The sequence below is a fragment of the Euprymna scolopes genome, chromosome 3, assembly GCF_053919585.1.
Source record: "Euprymna scolopes isolate OS-2025 chromosome 3, ASM5391958v1, whole genome shotgun sequence".
Classification (NCBI taxonomy): Eukaryota; Metazoa; Mollusca; class Cephalopoda; order Sepiida; family Sepiolidae; genus Euprymna; species Euprymna scolopes.
The window spans coordinates 28437619-28457745 of NC_136484.1; the positions used below are offsets into that span (position 1 = coordinate 28437619).

The following is a 20127-nucleotide window of genomic DNA, read 5'->3' on the forward strand; positions in this document are numbered from 1 at the left end:
TAGGGACGCTGCCGTTTGTGTTAGTATTATGTTATATTACAGCTTATTAAAAAATAGAATTGTATCTGGACAAACAAATGCTTAATGTAAAGCGGAGTTTTTAATGTGTAAAAAAAGAATTCCAGTTTTCGGAAATTAAAATGTTTTTAAATATTTGATCTTCTATTTTGAATTTCAGTCTAAATGAGTTTTCTTATATTCTATTTTCAAATCACTGTCAGTATCTACTGATAAATATCCAACAATCTAATATATAAAAGCGAAAATGTTTGTGTGTCTGCGTTTGTATGTCCGCCAAAAACTTTCGATAAATATCCAACCATTAAATTAAATTAATTAAATAAATTTTAAATAATTCTGAAAAATTATAATCGTTTTCATGTATACTAGCGGAGCCTGTGGAAATTCCACAGCGGACTCTTTCATATGTAATGTACTGATATTGGCATTCTGTAGATGTTCAGCGTAAATGAAGATGCCTTGATATTATTGTAACTCTTTTGTTAAAACTTCAAAAGTATTTATCTAAGCTAGCAGATACGACCGGGCTACTCTGGTCTTAAAATACGCTTAAATATGATATTTTAATCCATGCAGATTTCGTATATATTATCATAGGGTCAATTTTCTATTGATTCTTGTATATTATAGTTGTGATTTCAAAAATAAAAATATATTCATATGACTTAGGTGCATCAGCTTAAACCAAAACTTATGAAGAAGAAAAAATTATCGTATTAATATATATAGATATCTTTATTATAGTTGTGAAGAGAGAACTTGAATGCCGACTAGCCACTACTCTTGACTGTCTAAGATTTCTCTGTATAGGGATTTGTCAGGACAAATTGGCATGGAGATACTTTCCTCCTATAAGTAAACTCTGCCTAATATTCAAATAACATGGTATTCGAAGCCAAGATAAAATTCCCTCGGTATGGTTACCATACACTGACTTCTACAAAGATTGGTGCACCTTCTCTAAGTTATGTTGTCTATAGTAACAACATTAAACTGGATACTCCACCAGATTAAATGAATTTTTAACCAAGAAATCAAAATAACGATATACTATAACGTAGTTAAGTGATCAATAAGTAAGAGGGAAATTAATATTACTAACTTATTTACTAACTCAACAGTTGAGAAATAAGAGGATGCTAATGGAATATTCGCATATCTATGCAGTTTTTTTTTTGCATGGAAGTAACCGCTTATCAAGGCCCGGAGGCCACTCGGGGATAAGAGTTATTGCGTGTACAGTAATCAATGAGACAATATCGTAGTAATCGTTAGTAATGGAGATCTGATAAAGTGTCTTACTTAAGGGGGCGGTTTATCAGGAACTTGTTTATGTTGGACTTGAAGACATCAAGTTATAGTCAGGTTGGAAACAGGCAAACGCAAGAAAGTTCCACAGGTGTGCACTGCTAAGAAAGAAGCTTTGTTCATGGAATCTACGTTTTGATTTAGGCTCAGATAAAGAGTGAGGAAAATTACTGGTAGTGGTTTCAGCTAGACGGGTGTTTTTGGCGAGGGAGAACCAGAGATTGGAGCTCAGACGAGCACTTCCCATGGAAATAACATAAAACAACGTCCCTTCTTTGGGAGAGAGGTTGCAAGGAAGAGAAAAGGGCATCCCCCACTAGGCTACGAAGTCTATTTTGTACTCTGTCAAGGCAGAATTGGTTGTTTTTAGCAGCTCTTGCCCAGATAGGGTAGCAGTACTCCATCTTTGAACGTACTAAGCATCATTCTCGAGCCGCACGAGTTAACCTCAAGAAAGGGTTCCTTGATTTTTGAGAACTTTGATTGAAATTAAGTTAAAATAATTACAACATCCAAGTTTTTGTTGTGTAGTAAATGAGGAAATGTTTAATGTTTACGGCTTTAAACAGTTGCTGAAATCCATCTGAATCGTGCAAATAAGGACTGAAATCCTTTACGTATTCATATCGAAAATCAATTTAAAAAGTCAGTTTCGAATTTTGTCAAATTTGTTAAAATAAAAAAAAAATAAGGACCTACTTATAAAGAAAATGATGTTGAGGATGTAGGAACCACAAAATTATCTCCCTTCAAAGATATCTTTTTAGGGGAAGCACGGTTATGCCTCCTTTTGGAAAAGGATAAAATCCCCAGATCTACTTAGAACACTGTGACTTGACCCCGGCTCTCGTGCGGCCCGAGAATGATGCTTAGTTTTTCGCTGACTGTCTACCGAACGAAAAAGTCTTGCAGGACAAGCAATAAATAAACGTATATCTATTTAACCTGCTCCTCTGTGCCATCTTTTGATGTTTATGTATGTATGCAAGCAAATATTTCTATTCTCCCCCAAACAAGGCACTTGCACCTTGGCGTAAGTGGCTATTATGTGGGTCAAGTTTACAGGGACACTATGTAGCGAGTTGAGCAGCGAGATGTCTGTTCACGTTATATTTAAATATCTGCATGTAAGTACAGTCAGGAAAGCAGGAAACCGGGAGGGAATTTCAAAGTCTAGCGATTCGAGATAGAAACTATTAGAGTAGAGAACTTTCCGGCATCTAGGTATCTCTATAATAAAGAAGTTTTTGCTGCTTGTCGGGTATATCGAGGGGCCACAAGTACTACGAGTTCGCCCAAGCACATTCCATTAAAATGCAACATTGCAGCGATGGGACAACAGTTGAAGTTTGATTAATATTAGGTGAGGGACTTGGGGGGGGGACATGTCCAAGAGGGAGAAACTAGTGTTAGTTTCGCCAGCCCATATCTGGCAACAGTGCTTCATGCATGAGCGAATTGCGTCTTTGTAAAGATACAGGACACTGTCGGATATGAGTAGTTTTTCTAGCACGGTAAAGAGAGCCAACTCTCTTTTCAGCGGCATTGTCAACGTCTTCAATGTATTTGCTATAATTCATGTTTCTTGCGTGCTTAATAGATTCGCTTTCATGTCCTGATTACCTCTCTTGGTAGAGTGAGAATAGTCAATGTTCTCATCTTTCAATGATACGGCAATATCAAATTAAAAGAATTGCAAAGTTTTGTTTTTTTTTCGTGCAAAATATATTCATCTTTATTGACAGTTTGGTAAAACGAAAAATAAAGAATTCATAATGAATAAAAGTTCAGAGTGACTCAAGAATATTGCAAGCGAAGAGTATTCATATTTATTTTAGTTGGTGCCGTGCGAGTTCGTGTGTAACGGTGTATAAATGTATTTATATTTTCTATAAGAATTTGTTTGAATAAATAATTTAATGGCCAAGTAATAGCGTAATGATTAAATTTAAATTCCAATATTTTAATTTTTAAAAATTCTATATATTAATACCGTATTACATTTAAAGTACTATGTACATACGTGCGTCACGGTTTTCTGATTATAAATTGTTCTATCGGAGTTCCTATTTATAAAAAAAAAAAGGATAGAAGGAGATAACATACTACGGACATTAAATTTTTTAGTATATAGATAATTTAATGATCGTATAATGCTATCTTCCATCGTCTTCTTTAATAAATAGGATCTCCCGATCACCGAAGACGCAATGTAAAAAAAATTAAATAACAAAAATAATGTCGCTTTTGAGACGTACGTGAAACTAAAATATACTTTCTTGGTTTTCTTACTATGATCCTAGAGTAATATCTGTTCTGATGGCATAATGATATCGTGGGGTTTCCGTTCGCACCGGGCGTCCATACAATGACAATGTCATATATTCCTATAAAGACATTGGAGATAAACTGTAATAACCAGATATATTCTGACAAGATTACTTAGATAAATATTTTTACAATTTAAACAAAACGTCTACAATATCATCATGGACTCTCCATTCACGGTGAACGTCCACAGAATGCCCAGCAGCGATATATTACGTATGAAAGATACCGCTGTGGAATTTTCAAGGTTTCGCTAGTAATAAATTTGGTTAAAAGCAGACGACAAAGTTAAAATAGAAATAGTTTTTAAGCGGAACAAAATCTAAATTAAAAGACTCTTGTTCAACATCAGTTAGGCACAGTTAGTAACAATCGATAAACTGATCAGGTTTTCTCGTCTTTTAACTTTCAAAAATAAACTCTGCCACCTGCTGTGTTGTTGGTATACGTAGCTGTTGTTTATTGATTTAATATTGTAAGAAACATTACGACAATCAGCAAATCTCTATCTATTCTCTCTACGACTATATAAAATTACCTTGTGTGTGTGTGTGTGTGTGTGTGTGTGTGTGTGTGTGTGTGTGTGTGTGTGTGTGTGTGTGTGTGTGTGTGAGAGAGAGAGAGTTCCTTCCTTATAGGCTCAGCCGTTTCGGAACCTATCTTTTGCTATTTTCACACAAAGGAAATTTATATTTCTGGCAGTGTTCTTAGATATGTTTTGTACAGAAATTCCTCTGATTAGTATCGAAAAAATCCGACCTTAAAAATAGCCTTTCTTCTCTTATAGATGAAAAAGAATTTTTACAAGGGAATCTTTTACGTTATACAGATTTAACCTTGGTCGGTGTAACGTAAAATATTTCCCTGTAAAAAATACGTTTTTATTTATAGAAGAAGAAAGGCTATTTTTAAGAGCGTCAAGCCTAAATATAAACTGACGTGATATTGTAACAAACACAGACGGAATTTGATGAACAACATTATCATTATTATTTCTTTTTTTTCTATGTATTGTTTGCAAATTAGACAACCGGGCAAATTATTCCTTGTAATATATAATATCCAAAAGAGAATTGATTCTATAATAATACATACGTAATCTTCATAAATTTTAAAAATCTTGTTGAAGCGTATTGTACGACCTGGTAACGCCGGGTGTTCAGCTAATATATAATGATTTTTTTATATCGCACTTGTATATTTGTAAGTTGATTGAATATTAGTCGCTGAAATAGTTATTACTTATTGTTGGTGAGGACTGGGTTCCTATTTACTTGCCTCTGCACGAGGGCAGAGTTAAACACAAGGTCGGTTTTTAATGTGGGGAAAATCCAGCTCCCCAAAGAGGGACACTCTGGATATGAACAAAAATTAAAATTGCCTCAATCTAGGAGTTCTCCTCCACTGATCGAGGACAGAAAGTGATGTGTAGTATCAGAACAGATATTACACTTTGCCCCTTGGGTATCGTATGTTGTATCACACATGAAAAATGAATGTTATTAATCTCGAATTTGTTAACTCGTTTTTATTTAGTTTTATTTTGTGGTGTTTTTTAATACATGGTGCTTATTCAAATTGGCACTTATGTTAAGTAAAGCAAAATAGAGAAAAGTCTGTATGATGTACTTACCATTCATGTAACGGAGATGAAATATTCAAAATATCACAAAATTTGAGATCAAGTACTTTTTTATTCACAAAAATCAAATTTTCATTGTTCACTAGAAGAGAGAAAAAATAGCTTCCATACTTGAATGAAAGCGAGGCTTGGCAAGGGCAGACAACCCACAAAGACGATTGGTTTCTTAATGTTTTTAAATACAACATAAACTTATGAATTAAAACAATAAATTATTAACATAACATGATTTTTATGTTTTTAATAGACAATATTTTTGCAGAAAATAAAATATACAGATTTAACCAACACGTATATACAGTTTACATAAGTTCAAAAATTGAGATTACCATCCCCAACAACAAATGCCTGAGATAACAAGTTACCGCTAAAAAACGTAAAATTTGATTTTTCTGAAATAAAGAAAAAATTACTTTATCAATTTTCGTGATTTTTGGAATGTACCATCTTTATTTCGTGACAATTATGTATACGATAAAAGTTTTTCTTCAGTTTTGTTTATCGCCATAAGTGCCAATCTGAATAAGCACCAAATATATTTATTTTCAAATGTGATGAATGTGGTTAAATTAGTCAAGTCTCAATTGTTAGATTTGACACACTGCTGCCAAAATTCCTTAGTCCAAAAACGCAACTCTGCTATTACTCTGTTAATTTCAAAAGCACTTCTGCTGATCGAACTCTCTAAAAAATCAGGCCTCTTTTATCTCCAACCAGGAGCATCTCATTCGCATATTAAGTGTTAACATTGCTGGCATATAAAGAGATAAGGCGGCAATTTTTCTTTTTTTTTCTTTTTTTTTTTTTTTCTTCATTCATTTTTAGTCCACCCAGATTTGTATAAGTTGCACAGGGCAAGTTTGTAACAACTTTTTAACCATTTCATATCACAATTTCGAAACAAACAAACAATTCCAAAACAAAGTGTAGGAATTTTATTTAATCAGAACTCAATGTGACGGGTGAGGAGTCGATGAAATTCTGCAAGTTATTTGTATAGGAATCCTCTCAATTTGATTGGATGAAACTGCATCAAAATGTTAAAATGGCGAAGCGAATTGCTCGTCATTGTAGGGCCAGCAATAAATGGAAAAAGTCGGTGGACATCAGTTTTGGGTTATTTATATATTACAAATGTGGTGCTTATTTAAAACTAACGGCTCCGCCGCGTCGGCACACACAACGCCCAATCAAACACAAAATCGAGTACACTCAACATCAAGTACACTCAACATTAGCTTACCATCAACGCTTAACCTATGAACTCGGAGTGTGGGAAATTCCCATATGCACAAAACAAAATCACTGAAAAAACTAAAATACCCTAAGAGTAAGAAGTAAACGTTGGGTGACATGATGGTTAAAATTATTACGAACTTGCCAGGATTCGAACCTGGAATCTTCTGATCAGTAGTCAGACGCGTTATCCATTGCGCTACAAGTCCTGTCCTGTCCGTATGCCGAAAGAGGTTACCGCGACTGTATACAGACAGTGCTAAATTCCGTTGACATAAGCAGGTAAATTTTTCGATAATTGCACGAAAGGGCCCCAAAACACTTATTTCGGGCTTTTTGTGTGACTCGAACAATATATAGATGAGGGCAATCTAGAGACTCACACCTTTCAGGGAAAAAAAAAAGAATTTTTCAATTTGGTGCATCCGTTCGAAAGTTTTATTGGTACACACACACACACACACACACACACACATACACATACATAAATAAATAAGAATTTGGAATTTTATTAATAGTATAGATTAAACCTATTTACAAAACAAAAACAAAGAAATTAAAAAAAAAACTTTGATGTACATTCCCGTCAAAGAAAGAAGGTTCAACGATTGCAAAAATCGCGTAAATTAATCAAGTAATTTTTTTTTTGTTTTTCTTTAACAAAGAAAATATATTTTTATGACCAAGCGAAATGTATGGTTTTGATCTGCCAGGTTTTATAAATAAGGGAGAGGCAACTTAATTCGAACTATAAAAATCAGGTTCAGTCTTGTAATGGCAACGGTTTCTTGTTAAAACCGCTAAAAATTGTAAAAGATGATTTTCTATATAAAAAAATACTTGATCAATTTACGTGATTTTTAGAATATTACATCTTCGTTCCTTGGCGGGTACATAAATCAAAGGTTTTTCTGCAATTTAGAATTTTAAAATAGATTTAATTCTAAGTAAACACCATCAGTTTTTATTGAAAACTATCTTTAACTTTATTTTTTTACGAGGACAAGCAACTGAACAATTCTTTGTAGCTCAATTATAGTTCAGTTGCAACGAATCGTTTAGGAGGTGGCACAAGTGATAAGGATTTTATTGCCTTATTCCAAGCATTTTTACCATAGACAACAAATCGAAAAAAGTGATTAAGAAACAAATAAATTACAAATAAATGTTACCAAAGACAAAATAAGTTACTCTTCTACCTACCTGGATACGTTTTTCGTGTTTTAACTTATTTTAGAGTGTTTATTAAGTTTGAAACGTAAGTAGTGTCGATCGCTTAAGTTAAACTGACAACAAAGTGGCAGGCACGGGGCTATTATCTTTAGAGTCTTCATAATCGCTCAACATTAGAAAATAAAACAAAATACTGGTAGAAATCCACAAAACAAATGTCATCGTTACTTTTATTGGATGGGTTTTATATCAGTATTTTTATACAGATGATTTTATACGCATTTGAAAAAACACATCCAAATTAGTGAACTTCTTCATGCGATGACACAAATCGCTGATAATAAAGTCTGCTGTCTGGAAGAAGCGATAAGTATGGTTTGGAAAAGATATCTTCAGTTTTATTTTTTAACCTTGTTCATATTTTTAAATATTAATAGCTCATAAAACATAATGGGGTGGTCTTTTTCGTTTAATATCCGCCACGAAATATTTGTATGTAGTATCTGTTCGTTCGTCATAATACCGTCTTCCCAGGCATTACCTTCTTGTTTGTGGTGATGGTTAGGGCAGTGTAGTAACAAAATTTTTATCAATGGTGAGTATTAAACGGAAACAATCCTGTAAGAGATTTAAAACGCAACAGAAAACTTAAATCATTTTTAAATAGAGATGCTGTCCGTCAATCAGGTTTTAAACGTAATACAGTGCAGAATTTGCTTATTTTGAAATATTAGATCTTCACTGTCTTTAAAATTGCATTAATTGACATTCATACAAAAGGAATACATTTTATTTTAATCATAAAAATAATATTGTAGGGTCTGCGTGGCGACTGACATCTATAAAAAATAAAATACGTTTCACTTTATTTTGTTTAAACTGTACAGATATAAGAGTTGTCTGCCCATGAACGGAAGTAACCAGGGGTAATTTCCCTTGACGGGAAGTAACCAGTTGTTATCTCCCCTGATGTTTATATATAGCAGAGACATGGGAGTAGCCATTTGCTTTTTGTGTGCAGCTCGGCAACGAACTAAAAGGATACATATTCCCACTTTACACAACCATTCCAATAACAATATTGTTGAATCTGTGTTTCCTCTCCACAATTTATGTTCATTTTATTTTATTTATAACAATAATATTATGGGATCAAAAAAAACTTTTTTACAAATCTTATATAAATAGATATTTTGTCTGACTATTACATATTTGCATTTTGTTTTATGTACATAAGCTGGTAAAAATAGCTGCTAATGGGTCAAAATAGAAAAAAATGGAACTTGGTAGGCGTACGAGGACTGTGCAATAAGTAATACCCCTGACCCACTTCCAGTTGTCTGATCTAGCTGAAATTTTGCATGTGCAATGATTTATATTTCTATGGGTTATGTGGCAAATTACAGCTCTGAACTAATTGTGGTTTCTGTTTTACATGTGTTTGAACTGAGTCAGGTGTGAAATGGCGCCTGTTGAATGTCGAGCAGTGATCCGGTTTTTGTATTTGAAAGGGCGCACACCACAGGAGACTTTTGATGAAATGAAAGAAACTTATGGTGATAATGTCCAATCATATGACCTTGTAAAACGCTGGCATCGTGAATTCAAACATGGCCGGAAATCTGTGGAAACAGCTCTCTCAAACCTGGTCGCCCCCCCCCCCTTCTGCCATTGATGAGGCATCTGTCCGTCAAGTTGATGCTGCCATTTTAGAAGATCGGCGCATTACTATTCGCCAAATAGCCCAAGATGTCAAGATTAGTAAAGGGTCTGTGGAAACTATCATTCATGAACATTTGCATATGCATAAGGTGTCTGCCAGATGGATTCCCAGGTTGCTTACATCATTCCAGAAGCGAGAACGCGTCAAGTGCTCGAGGATGAATTTGGAGATGTGCCAAGAAGATGAGTCAAAGTTTTTCAAAACACCGATTACACAGGATGAAACCTGGGTCCATCACTATGATCCAGAGACCAAAGCCCAGTCAATACAGGGGAAGCACTTGGACTCACCACCTCCAAAGAAGGCAAGGGTGGAGCCCTCCGCTGGCAAGATCATGCTCACAATCTTCTGGGACCAGGACGGAGTAGTGATGAAAGATTTCCTGGCAAAGGGTACCACAATTACATGAGCTTATTATGTTTCACTTTTGAGGAAATTAAGGGAGGCTATCAAAATCAAGAGGCGGGGCAAGATCAGCAAAGGTACCCTCCTCCTGCAGGACAACGCTCCGGTCCACAACTCGCATGTCGCCAGATCAAAAGCACGGGCGTGTTGTTATGAAATCCTCCCCCACCCTCCTTACTCTCCTGAATTTCACCTCTTCCCAGCCATGAAGTTGTTTTGAAAGGAAAGCGTTTCCCAGATGATGCAGCTTTGATTTCTGAAGTCACGTCGTGGTTGGAGGACCAACCTGGGGTGTTCTACAAAAACAGTCTCCAGAGCTACATTAAACGATGGGAGAAATGCATAACTCTGGGTGGTTCCTATGTAGAGAAAGATTAATAACTGTGCCAAGTTTCGTTGCTCTACTGCTATGGGAAGTGTGTCAGTGGCATTACTTATTGCACGCCCCTCATAAGTCGACTAAACATGTTACTTTACATGGGCATAAATATACATTAACGTTAAAGTCTGTTCATTAATAGTTCTCATAGATTTGATGATAGCTCAACGGCAACAACTAAGGCTGGAGCGCTAAATATTTTGGTTTCGATTCTAGCTGATGGCATATAAGTTTGTTTTTTTTACTTTGGAAATCACTACTATATAAATGGTACAATATAATAATCAATAGAGAATTTGATCTATAATAATAAATAAGAAATCTACATAAATTAAAATATCACATTTTATGATCGGGCAACGCTGGTTGCCTTGCTAGTTTATTACATATAGAGAAGTTGCATGTGTGAATATTTGTATATAGAGCTGAATTTTCTAAAATCCAAAATAATCATTAATTTTTTTGTTCAGCGTTGCCCCGTATGTACTAAATCTAAAATTTAGAAAAAAAAAATTATTCTTTGTAGCTATATACAATATATATATTCAAAGCTTACTAGCTGGTACTGTTTAAATAAATGTTGAAAAAAGTAATTATATATATATATATATATATATATATATATATATATATATATATATATATATATATATATAAGGCAGAGTATCCAAAAAGGTTTTATTTGTCCGCTCATAGATTAAATATGACTCTCTTTTAGTGTAAACACAGTGTGTATTAATCGACAAGTTGCAATATTTTGATTAGCTTGCTTCTGATTTATTGCCATTGGGTCGCTTTCAATATAATTCACGCGAGGGAACACGTGACTGTTGCCAAAGGTCTTTAAATGATATTGCATCGGTATACATTTTCTTACATACACTGTTTTTGTGTAAGCTTTCGAGCAAACGCAGCCTCAGCACTAGATGTATCAGAATTTGGGGGGAATTTTTGACACCCTTAACACAAAACTGCGAATAAAATATTAAAAAAACTCGTAATTTCTCTTTTTAAAGTTGTTTAAAAAATAATAGAAATATTATTTTTTTATTTTTTAAAAAACAATGTTTACAAAGTGCCGGCGCGCCTTCAGGCAGCCATTTTTTTTTTACGTAATAAAATTCATGGAATTTTACGAGTTAAATATTTTTCAATTTTTAAACTTTGAAAATCTATCAAAATTTTTCTATTAGTTCAATTTTTACGATATTTTCAGAGTCAAGATCAATGTGAAATTTTATGCTCTTTCCAATAAACCAAATATAATATTTTAGACAAACGATTTTTTTAATTCATCCCCTCCATTTTTAAATGTCTATTAAAATTTAAATAATTAATTTACGTACCAAAGTTTTATATATTACAAATTGAAGATCAATAAATAAAATATTCTAATCTAAAACAAAAAAAAAAGAAGTGTTTTTTGGAAATTTACCTGTTACGTCCAAAGTGTAAAACCTTTTTTTTAACACGTTGATTTTTTTTTTAAGTGGAAGCTTATGTTATGCTTAGATTATCAAGTAAATATTAGACGCTGATGACAATTTTTTCTATTTCATTCAATGTTTTCTTTTTTTAGATATGTAAAACAAAAACTCGCTCGATAAAGAAGAATTAAAATATATTAAATAAAAAAATCATGTATTTCTTTACGAGAATAAAAAAACATGGAAATTTGGTAGAGCGAATTTTTAGTAATCGACTAAAATCCATGAATGAAATGTTATAATTTTGCAAATATGGTAGCACATACTGACCTCTTTGTAGTTGAAATGAAATATGTCAAAAATGCAAAAGGGAATTGAGGCTGAATGGCATAAATAATCATTTTTGTCATTGTGATGCTTCCGTATATAATAAATCATAAATCGACGAACATCCGGGTTCGCTAATGGCGAATAAGCAATTATCAAAAAGACGTTTTTCCGCGACTCTTGGTTTAAAAATCATTTGATTTTAAAATAGATGGAATATAATATATAAATATGGACAAATTCTTATACATGTAGAATAGAAGCATCCATAGCTTAGTAATTTTGAACAGGTAAGTGATTTTTTGGTAGTTATATATATTTATTAGATTTCGATTAAATTTGTTGATTTTCGTTAAAAATTTTTTAAAGAAAACCGATGAAAAAAATATTGTATATTTTTCGATTAAACCTTTTTATGATTTTAAATTTTGGTCTTTGCTCATTTTATTGAAATAAAAATTAGGGTTTGAAATTACATTTTCATATCGTTATAAGCTTGTAGACATGGAGAGTCTATTTAATCAAATGTTTGCAATGGCGACTTGCCCAAAAATTCTGATACACCTACCTCAGCACCAGCTGTTTCGAACCCTCGTCATGGGTACCTGATTCAGATAAAATCAAGTGAAACGATTCCTGTTCTTCTCGTGTGTTAACTTCAGCAACAAATATCAAGAAAATCGAAAATCTGCTGCAAGTTTTTTAAGTTTTTATTTTATTTTTTTAAATATGTATTTTTAACGAGTGCGTATAAAACTGAACATACTTGAAAATGAATTGTTTTACAAGCTAATTATGCGCAAGTTTCTTCTGAGTTGGTTAATCTATATACTATTAATAAAATTCTACATGTTTATTTATTTATGTGTATATATATATACTAATAAAACTTTCGAACGGATGCACCGAATTGAAAAATACTTTTCCTGAAAGGTGTGAGCCCCTAAATTGTCCTTATCTATATATGGTTTGTAACGAACAACGCCGAGTCACACAAAAAGCCCGAAATAACGTTTTTGGGGCCGTTTCGTGCAATTGTTGAAAAAGTTACCTGCCCATGTCAATGGAATTTAGCACTATCTGTATACAGACGTGGTAACATCTTCCGACATTCGGACAAGACTTGTAGCGTAATGGATAACGCGTCTGACTACTGATCAGAAGATTCCAGGTTCGAATCCTGGCAAGTTTGTAATAATTTTAACCATCATTTTATCCAACGTCTACTTATTATCCTTACTCTTAGGGTATTGGGGGGCGGTGATTTTGTTTTGTGCATACGGTGATTTTGTTTTGTGCATATTTCTCATACTCCAAGTTCACAGGGTAAGCGTTGATGATAGGACGATGTTGAGTATACTTGATGTTGAGTGTACTCGATTTTGTGTTTGACTTGGCGTTGTGTGTGCCGACGCGGCGCAGCCGCTGATACTAAATATATAATCTTCAAAAGCAGTCGATATTTTGACCCGGGATTGTTCTAGCGGCCTCATTAATTTTAGTTGCTTGTTGGAAAAAATTAGTCTTTTTAAACAGTAACAAGTTTTAAAAAGAAAAGAGGGTCGAAGACAAAAACATAACAGCGCGTGTCATTTATCGCGTGTCATTTATCCGTTCGGAATTGAATTTCGTCAAATTTTTGTTATTTTGTAAAATCTGGGAATTAAGGTGTCTTAAGTGGTTAACGACACGAACTGGAAGCTGTGCGTGTGTCAAGTTCGTGTCCAGTTTGGGTTATAGAAACACTTTCATCAACCCCACACATGACCTTATGTCTAACATCTTGGCGAGAAGGTAAATAAAATACTCCTAAGAAAATCTCTAATTTACGCGGTTACACCCTCCTTGAAAAATGACAGGGGGTAATTACGCTTCGCCAGTGTTCGCACTAATCTTTACATGAAACTAGATGGACCTGTAGAAATTCCACAGGGGGCCCATTCATATGTGATACATTGATGTTGGCATTCTGTAGATGTTCAGCGTCAATGGAGACGCTCTGATATTATTGTAGCTCTGTATTTATCTAAGCTAGCACGAACGCCCGGCAAAGCTTGGTCGTAAAGTATGCTTAAATATGATATTTAAATTCTTGCAGATTTCGTATATATTATTATAGAGTTAATTTTCTATCGATTTTTATATATTATAAAGTTGCGATTTCAAAAATAAAAAAATGCATCCATATGACTTGAGTGCATTAGCTTGAATCGAAACCGAAACGAAAACTTGTGTGTGTACATATATATATATATATATATATATATATATATATATATATATATATATACTAGCAAAAGTACCCGTCGTTGACTGGGTTCAAAAACAGCCTACAGAAAATGGAATCTGATTTATGAAAGTATGATAGGTTATGAAAAGGAAGGGTTGTAAAGAGATAGCTTCGAATTTGGGGGTATCAAAACCAAAGCAAAATATGATGAAAGTAAAAATAAAATAGATAAACCCCATAATTTATTATACCATACCTGTTCACATTGAAACACTTATCACAATACTCTGTGGATCTATATCAAAAAAACCTTGTTAAACTTTGTGACATATTTCCATTCTAGTGAGGCCAGGCGCGAACGCAGACCCCACAATTTTATTATACCATCCCTATTTAAGTTAAAGCATACGTATCAATGTATTCTTATGTACATCTATATGTCTATTTTCTGTAGGCTGTTTTTGAACCCAGTCAACTACGGGTACTTTTGCTAGTATATATATATATATATATATATATATATATATATATATATATATATATATATTCCGACAGACTTTCATTATATCACAGCCTTGCAATGTGGCAAGATAGGTTATTGCTTCAAGATGAGATTGAAACGTGATATTTTTTTCGGAAAAGTCTTAGCTTCAAACTCTTTTTCCTTCTCGACACAAGCGGAGATAAGGTAAATCTTATTGTTGATATAAACCATACCAGCTCTCGAAAAGTGCTCTATGCGTTTCCTTTACGATTTTGTTTCCTTTTTCTTTTTTACAAACATGTTTACTTTATTGCTAATGACAACTGACGATTTGACTTACTACAGTGCCAGTTCAGTTCACATATGGCTGGAAGTATATATATATATATATATATATATATATATATATATATATATATATATATATATATCATCTGTGTATTTAACACCTTTTTCTTTTTTTTTCTTTTTATTGCAGAGTTATTCTCTAGTTGTCAAATGGTTCGTAAAGTATGTGTAATCGGGGCCGGAATTATTGGCCTGTCGAGCGCCTTGCGGATCTTGGAATCCATTGACGATGTCGAAGTGACCATCATCTCTGAGAATTTTTCTCCCTATACGACAACTGATGTGGCTGCTGGTTTCTGGACTCCTTATAGGATGGGGAACACGCCGAATCACCTCATAAAGTTAGTTATCTTTTTTATCTTGTACAAAAAAAGTTATATTAAAAAAAAGAAAATAGCTACGATGTTTTTGAAATCTCCACAAAGACTTCCAAAGAAGAAATAAAACAAAATGGTGGTAGAAAATCAAAGTAACTTATCTTGTCTTTGATTATATTTATCTCCGTATGTAATAAAATAGCCGCAGGAATTCCTCTCTGGAAAAAGTAGCGTAGGTTTGCAATAACAAATGCCACATACAAATTCAATACAGCTATCTCATGTAGCTTTCGAACACCTTTGCAGACACATGCTCTCATGATAATAAAATACTGCATAACATCCTAGGAGCAACGCTATCACAATCGCACCATCGTTAGAGGAAGGGGTGCTTATTTTTCCCTGTAAATATTTGGACCTATCACCGCCACCAGTCGACACTGGAAAGAAGTCTACACGTTCCACAGATTCTACCCTCACGCCGCCCGTAACAGGTTCATACATACGCAGGTATACCATTATTTTTCCCGTAGTAGAATAAAAAATTATAAAGTCTCCCTTGGGAAAGTCCGTTGCCTTTGATCGGTTGCCCGCTAATTCTCTCATTTCTGAATTAGATCATTCTAAACGAACACTCCAGAACATTACAATATGGCGTCGCTAGGACAAATACTTCCACGCACGGTATCAATTTTAGTTATTACACACTTAATTTAGAACATATAATAACACCTAACGAAACTTCTATCCCTTTTACGTAATTAATGGCAGTTTAGCTTTTCTGCTAACACTAAAACATACGCATACAACTATAGCATCTAGTAGTAAATGTATCTTCTACATTCTTCTTTCTTTCTTTGTGTTCGTCGCCGCCAAATGTAAACAACATACTAATAGTTGTTGACTCCTATATCAGTCGGGGTTTAATAAATATTTGCTTATTTTTCCCCTTTACACATCTAATTTTTCACATTAACTAATTTATTAGGATAACACTTTCTTTTCTCATTTTGATTGCCTACAAGCGAAGGATGATGTTTGCACAAAGCATATATGCCGCGGTTTGATGAATAAGGTTCACTTATTCTTTCTTTTTTTTCATTTATGGAATCATACTTTTCTTCTTTTGACATTCATTATATTCTTTTCGGACTTATGCATTTACTGAAGCGCACTGAAATGATCATGTGATTATTTAGAAACCCAGTACAAACATGAGAAGGAGATAGTGTTTTGCAACTATCGTATACTTTCACCTAACAGATTAATAGTAGATGCTGAAAAGTTTACAGTTAACTGGAATATACTTTTTACAGGTTACTGCGGTAAAATAATTGCATGGTGGATTCCGAGAATACATTCTAACTAAAAAAAAAACTTCCTTACAGGACGCAATAGTGCTATAAAAACAAATACAAACATAATAATCACTCAAAAACAGCTGGCCTTTGGGTCAAGATCAAAGTGTAGTATCTATTCTTCAGATGCTGCACTTCAATTTCTTGTTCTGTCAATGGAGGAGAAATCCTCCACGACTGAGAAAATTAAAATTTTTGTTCCTTTTCTCCACATTAAAAAACGACCCTGGTGTCTAACTCTGTCCCGTGGGGAGGCATTGTAAATAGGAACAACTATGGGGCGGGGCGATTCCAATATTTTTCCGATTCCGACACAATTACCGATTCTTTAGAAATATCTAAATATTAAACTAAAGAGTTATTATTTTCGTCCGCTCATCGTAAACAGGTGTTCAGATCTTTTTCTCAAACGTAAAAATACACTTGTGGGCGAAGATTTATTGATTTTAGTTTTATTTGTAATTTGAAATTAAAATTTATTTTATCATTACTACGAGTAGTGGAAGATTTTGCTTTCAACAAAATCAAATAAATAAAACAATTAAAAGAATCGTTTTGGCATCAGACTGAGACAATTAAAATTTTTGTTCCTTTCTCCGCATTAAAAAAAGACCCTGGTGTCTAACTCTGTCCCGTGGGGGGGCATTGTAAATAGGAACAAGACTTTAATATATTTGTTTGGTTTTTATTCCTGTTGATGATTAGATTTAATTGTATATTCTTGGCTGATTTTCTAGGCTTCAAAACGTGTGACATCATGTCGACACTTTCTTTTTAGAAATGAAAAAAACTCTTTCAAATAAGTTAAAACACCAAAATATTATGCAGGTAGGTTTCAACGTAAATTTTATTGGTTCCAGAAATACTTATTTGTTATATATATATATATATTCCCCTAAAATATATATATATTCCCCTAAAAAGTTTGGACCCTTGAAATGCCCGGTTTATTTGAAATTACCGTGGATTGGGGAGGGAAGTAATAGAATTTCAAAACAGATTCGAAGAAGTATTTATGAATGCTTCAATTCGGTGACTTTGCGTGTGGTATATACTACGAGACCTGCTTTTCCGTCTTTCCGCAAGGATAGTTTGCCTTACATCCAAAATAGTAATATTGTATATCAGTTTAGATGCCAGTGCGATGCTGGTTATGTTGGGCGAACATCCTTGCACATTTTGACTCGTATAAACCAGCATGTTCCATCGAAGATCAGACAAGGGAGGATGGGGTTTGGTGGTCTCCCTCCTTCTGCAGCCTTGGACTCTGCTATTGATCAGCATTTGGTTGACAACCCGTGCTGTGCCGATAGATATAAAATAGATTGGTTCGAGGTGCTACATAGAGCGGACTCCAAAAACCATTTAAAGATTTTGGAGGCCGTCTCTATCGCGATGCGTCAACCTTCTTTGTGCCGGCAAAAAGAAACATCAAACGCATTGTTTCTCTTTGGGGAACTTTGAATTTTTTCTCCCGCTTTTTTTTTTTTTTTTTCTCTCCCTCGTTGTGCCAATATTTTTAATCGTTTTTAAACGTAAATAAATTTAATTAATGTCCCCGTACGTTGGCACATTAAATAAGTTCCCCAATAGAACTCTTTATTTTCGTTACAATATTATTTAGATTGCTATCGATTTACTCCTGACGAGATGATAGCCGAAAGAGCTCTCGAGAATCTTCCGCCTAGTATTTTATTAAAAAAAAAAAAAATATATATATATATATATATATATATATATAATTACCACTTTTTGTTTCTGTGGAGTATTTTATTTAATTTTCTTTTTCTGGCCGATTATCGAGACTTAAAATTATCCTAATGTTTCATAAATACTGACAACTTATTTTTAACAATTCAGCATGTTAACATACACGCATGAGTAAAAAATATATATAACAACGTATTTTAACACTCGATCATCGCACAAATATATAAAATTAAATCAACTTCTAATGAATGCAATTCTGCTAAAAAAAAATTTTAATTAAATACTGAAACACTTCAAATTTTACTACGGTGAGCTCTGACAAAAGGTTTGAGAATTATTGGTATTTTACCACACATTGCTAATGCTTTCCTTGCACAGACGGAACTGCCATAAAATGTAAATAAACACACATTGTTCTTTCAAAATGTAAACATGCACAAAATATACCGACACGCCACTACCCCCCCCTTCCAAAACGACCCTAAAAAAATAAAAAATTCTTTTACGTGTACCAATATTTAATTTTCCATTTTTGAGCAATTATCGAACCTTTAATGATGCTATATTTGAATTTTTATATTTGGCATTTTCTAATCCTGTTGACGATTTGATTTAATTTCATATTCTTGGCCGATTACCTAGGTTTCAAAACGTGACTTATCATGTCGACACTTTCTTTTTAGAACTGAATAAACGCTTACAAATAAGTTAAAACACTAAAATATTATGCAGGTAGGTTTCAACGTAAATTTTATTGGCTACAGAAACACTTATTTGTTATATATTTATTTTCTTTTTATCACTTTTACTTTCTGTTGAATATTTTATTATTTAGAAGATGTATAGAGCTACTTTTAGAAAAAAAAATGCGTGCGGTATATCGAGAATAAAACCGATGGTCGACTGTAAAGATATTGTCCTATGTAGAAGGCACTGATTTCGCTCAATCTAAAGAGTTCATATGAAGTGAAAATCCCTACCTTCGAAAACTTCTATTTTTTAATATTTTTTTGCTAATGGACCATTTTTCGTAAGTTTTTGAAGTTTTACTGATTAAGGCATGACAAATAAGTATGTAATGGTTTTCTTTTAAATGCTTTTTTTAGAATCGGTCAGTACCTGCAGGTTATCGCCCAAAACCAACATTAATTGCCAGTAACCAACAGCGCTGATAATCACAGACAATGGCTTCCACTAGCTGTCACTGGAAAACAATGCCCGAAAGTGGAAGCCAGATTATTTCGTTTGGACCACGGCCGCCAGTGTCCGCTATTTTCCAGAGACGGCAGTGGCCACTAACAACAAGCGTAATTGAATTTGTTTTCGAGGGGGGGGGGCTTTAACGCTTTTGTTCTGGATTTGTCATGCTTCCAACGGGCAACACCGGTTAACGGGTCCTGCTAGTTTGTTATATATTTGCTTTTTGACAACTGTCTCGTGTCCATTTGGATTGTAATAAAACCCCCAAAATTTGATAACAACAAATCTTTTACAAGTAAAGCAATACAGAAGTTATTTTTCACTAATGAACACGTGTTTCGGCGAAGAGCTTGTTGTTATATATATATAATGGCTTTTATTTTCACGTATATATATTACTTTTGAAGTGCTGTACATATTAATATTGGTTGAAAATTATTTGATTTAACACTTTCATGTTGAAAGTTAGCAGCTTTGGGAAATCAGGAGGAAAGTAAATCCAGACGAAGCG

At 33.7% G+C, this 20127-nt stretch overlaps 1 protein-coding gene and 2 non-coding genes across 6 annotated transcripts in view; 2 read left to right on the forward strand and 1 right to left on the reverse strand.

Annotated features, from left to right (window-relative positions):
- Positions 1-20127, forward strand: part of LOC145254378 (D-aspartate oxidase-like) — a 117757-nt gene that overhangs the window by 30040 nt on the left and 67590 nt on the right. For all 4 annotated transcript variants that reach the window (XM_080113020.1, XM_080113021.1, XM_080113022.1 and 1 more), the window contains exon 2: positions 15162-15372. In XM_080113020.1, the coding sequence (XP_079969146.1) occupies positions 15182-15372 (191 nt within the window). In that variant the 5' untranslated portion in view covers positions 15162-15181. The remainder of the gene's footprint in view (positions 1-15161; positions 15373-20127) is intronic.
- Trnas-acu (transfer RNA serine (anticodon ACU)) lies at positions 6672-6744 on the reverse strand. Its single transcript has one exon. It is a non-coding gene; the product is annotated as a tRNA-Ser (tRNA).
- On the forward strand, positions 13089-13161 carry Trnas-acu (transfer RNA serine (anticodon ACU)). Its single transcript has one exon. It is a non-coding gene; the product is annotated as a tRNA-Ser (tRNA).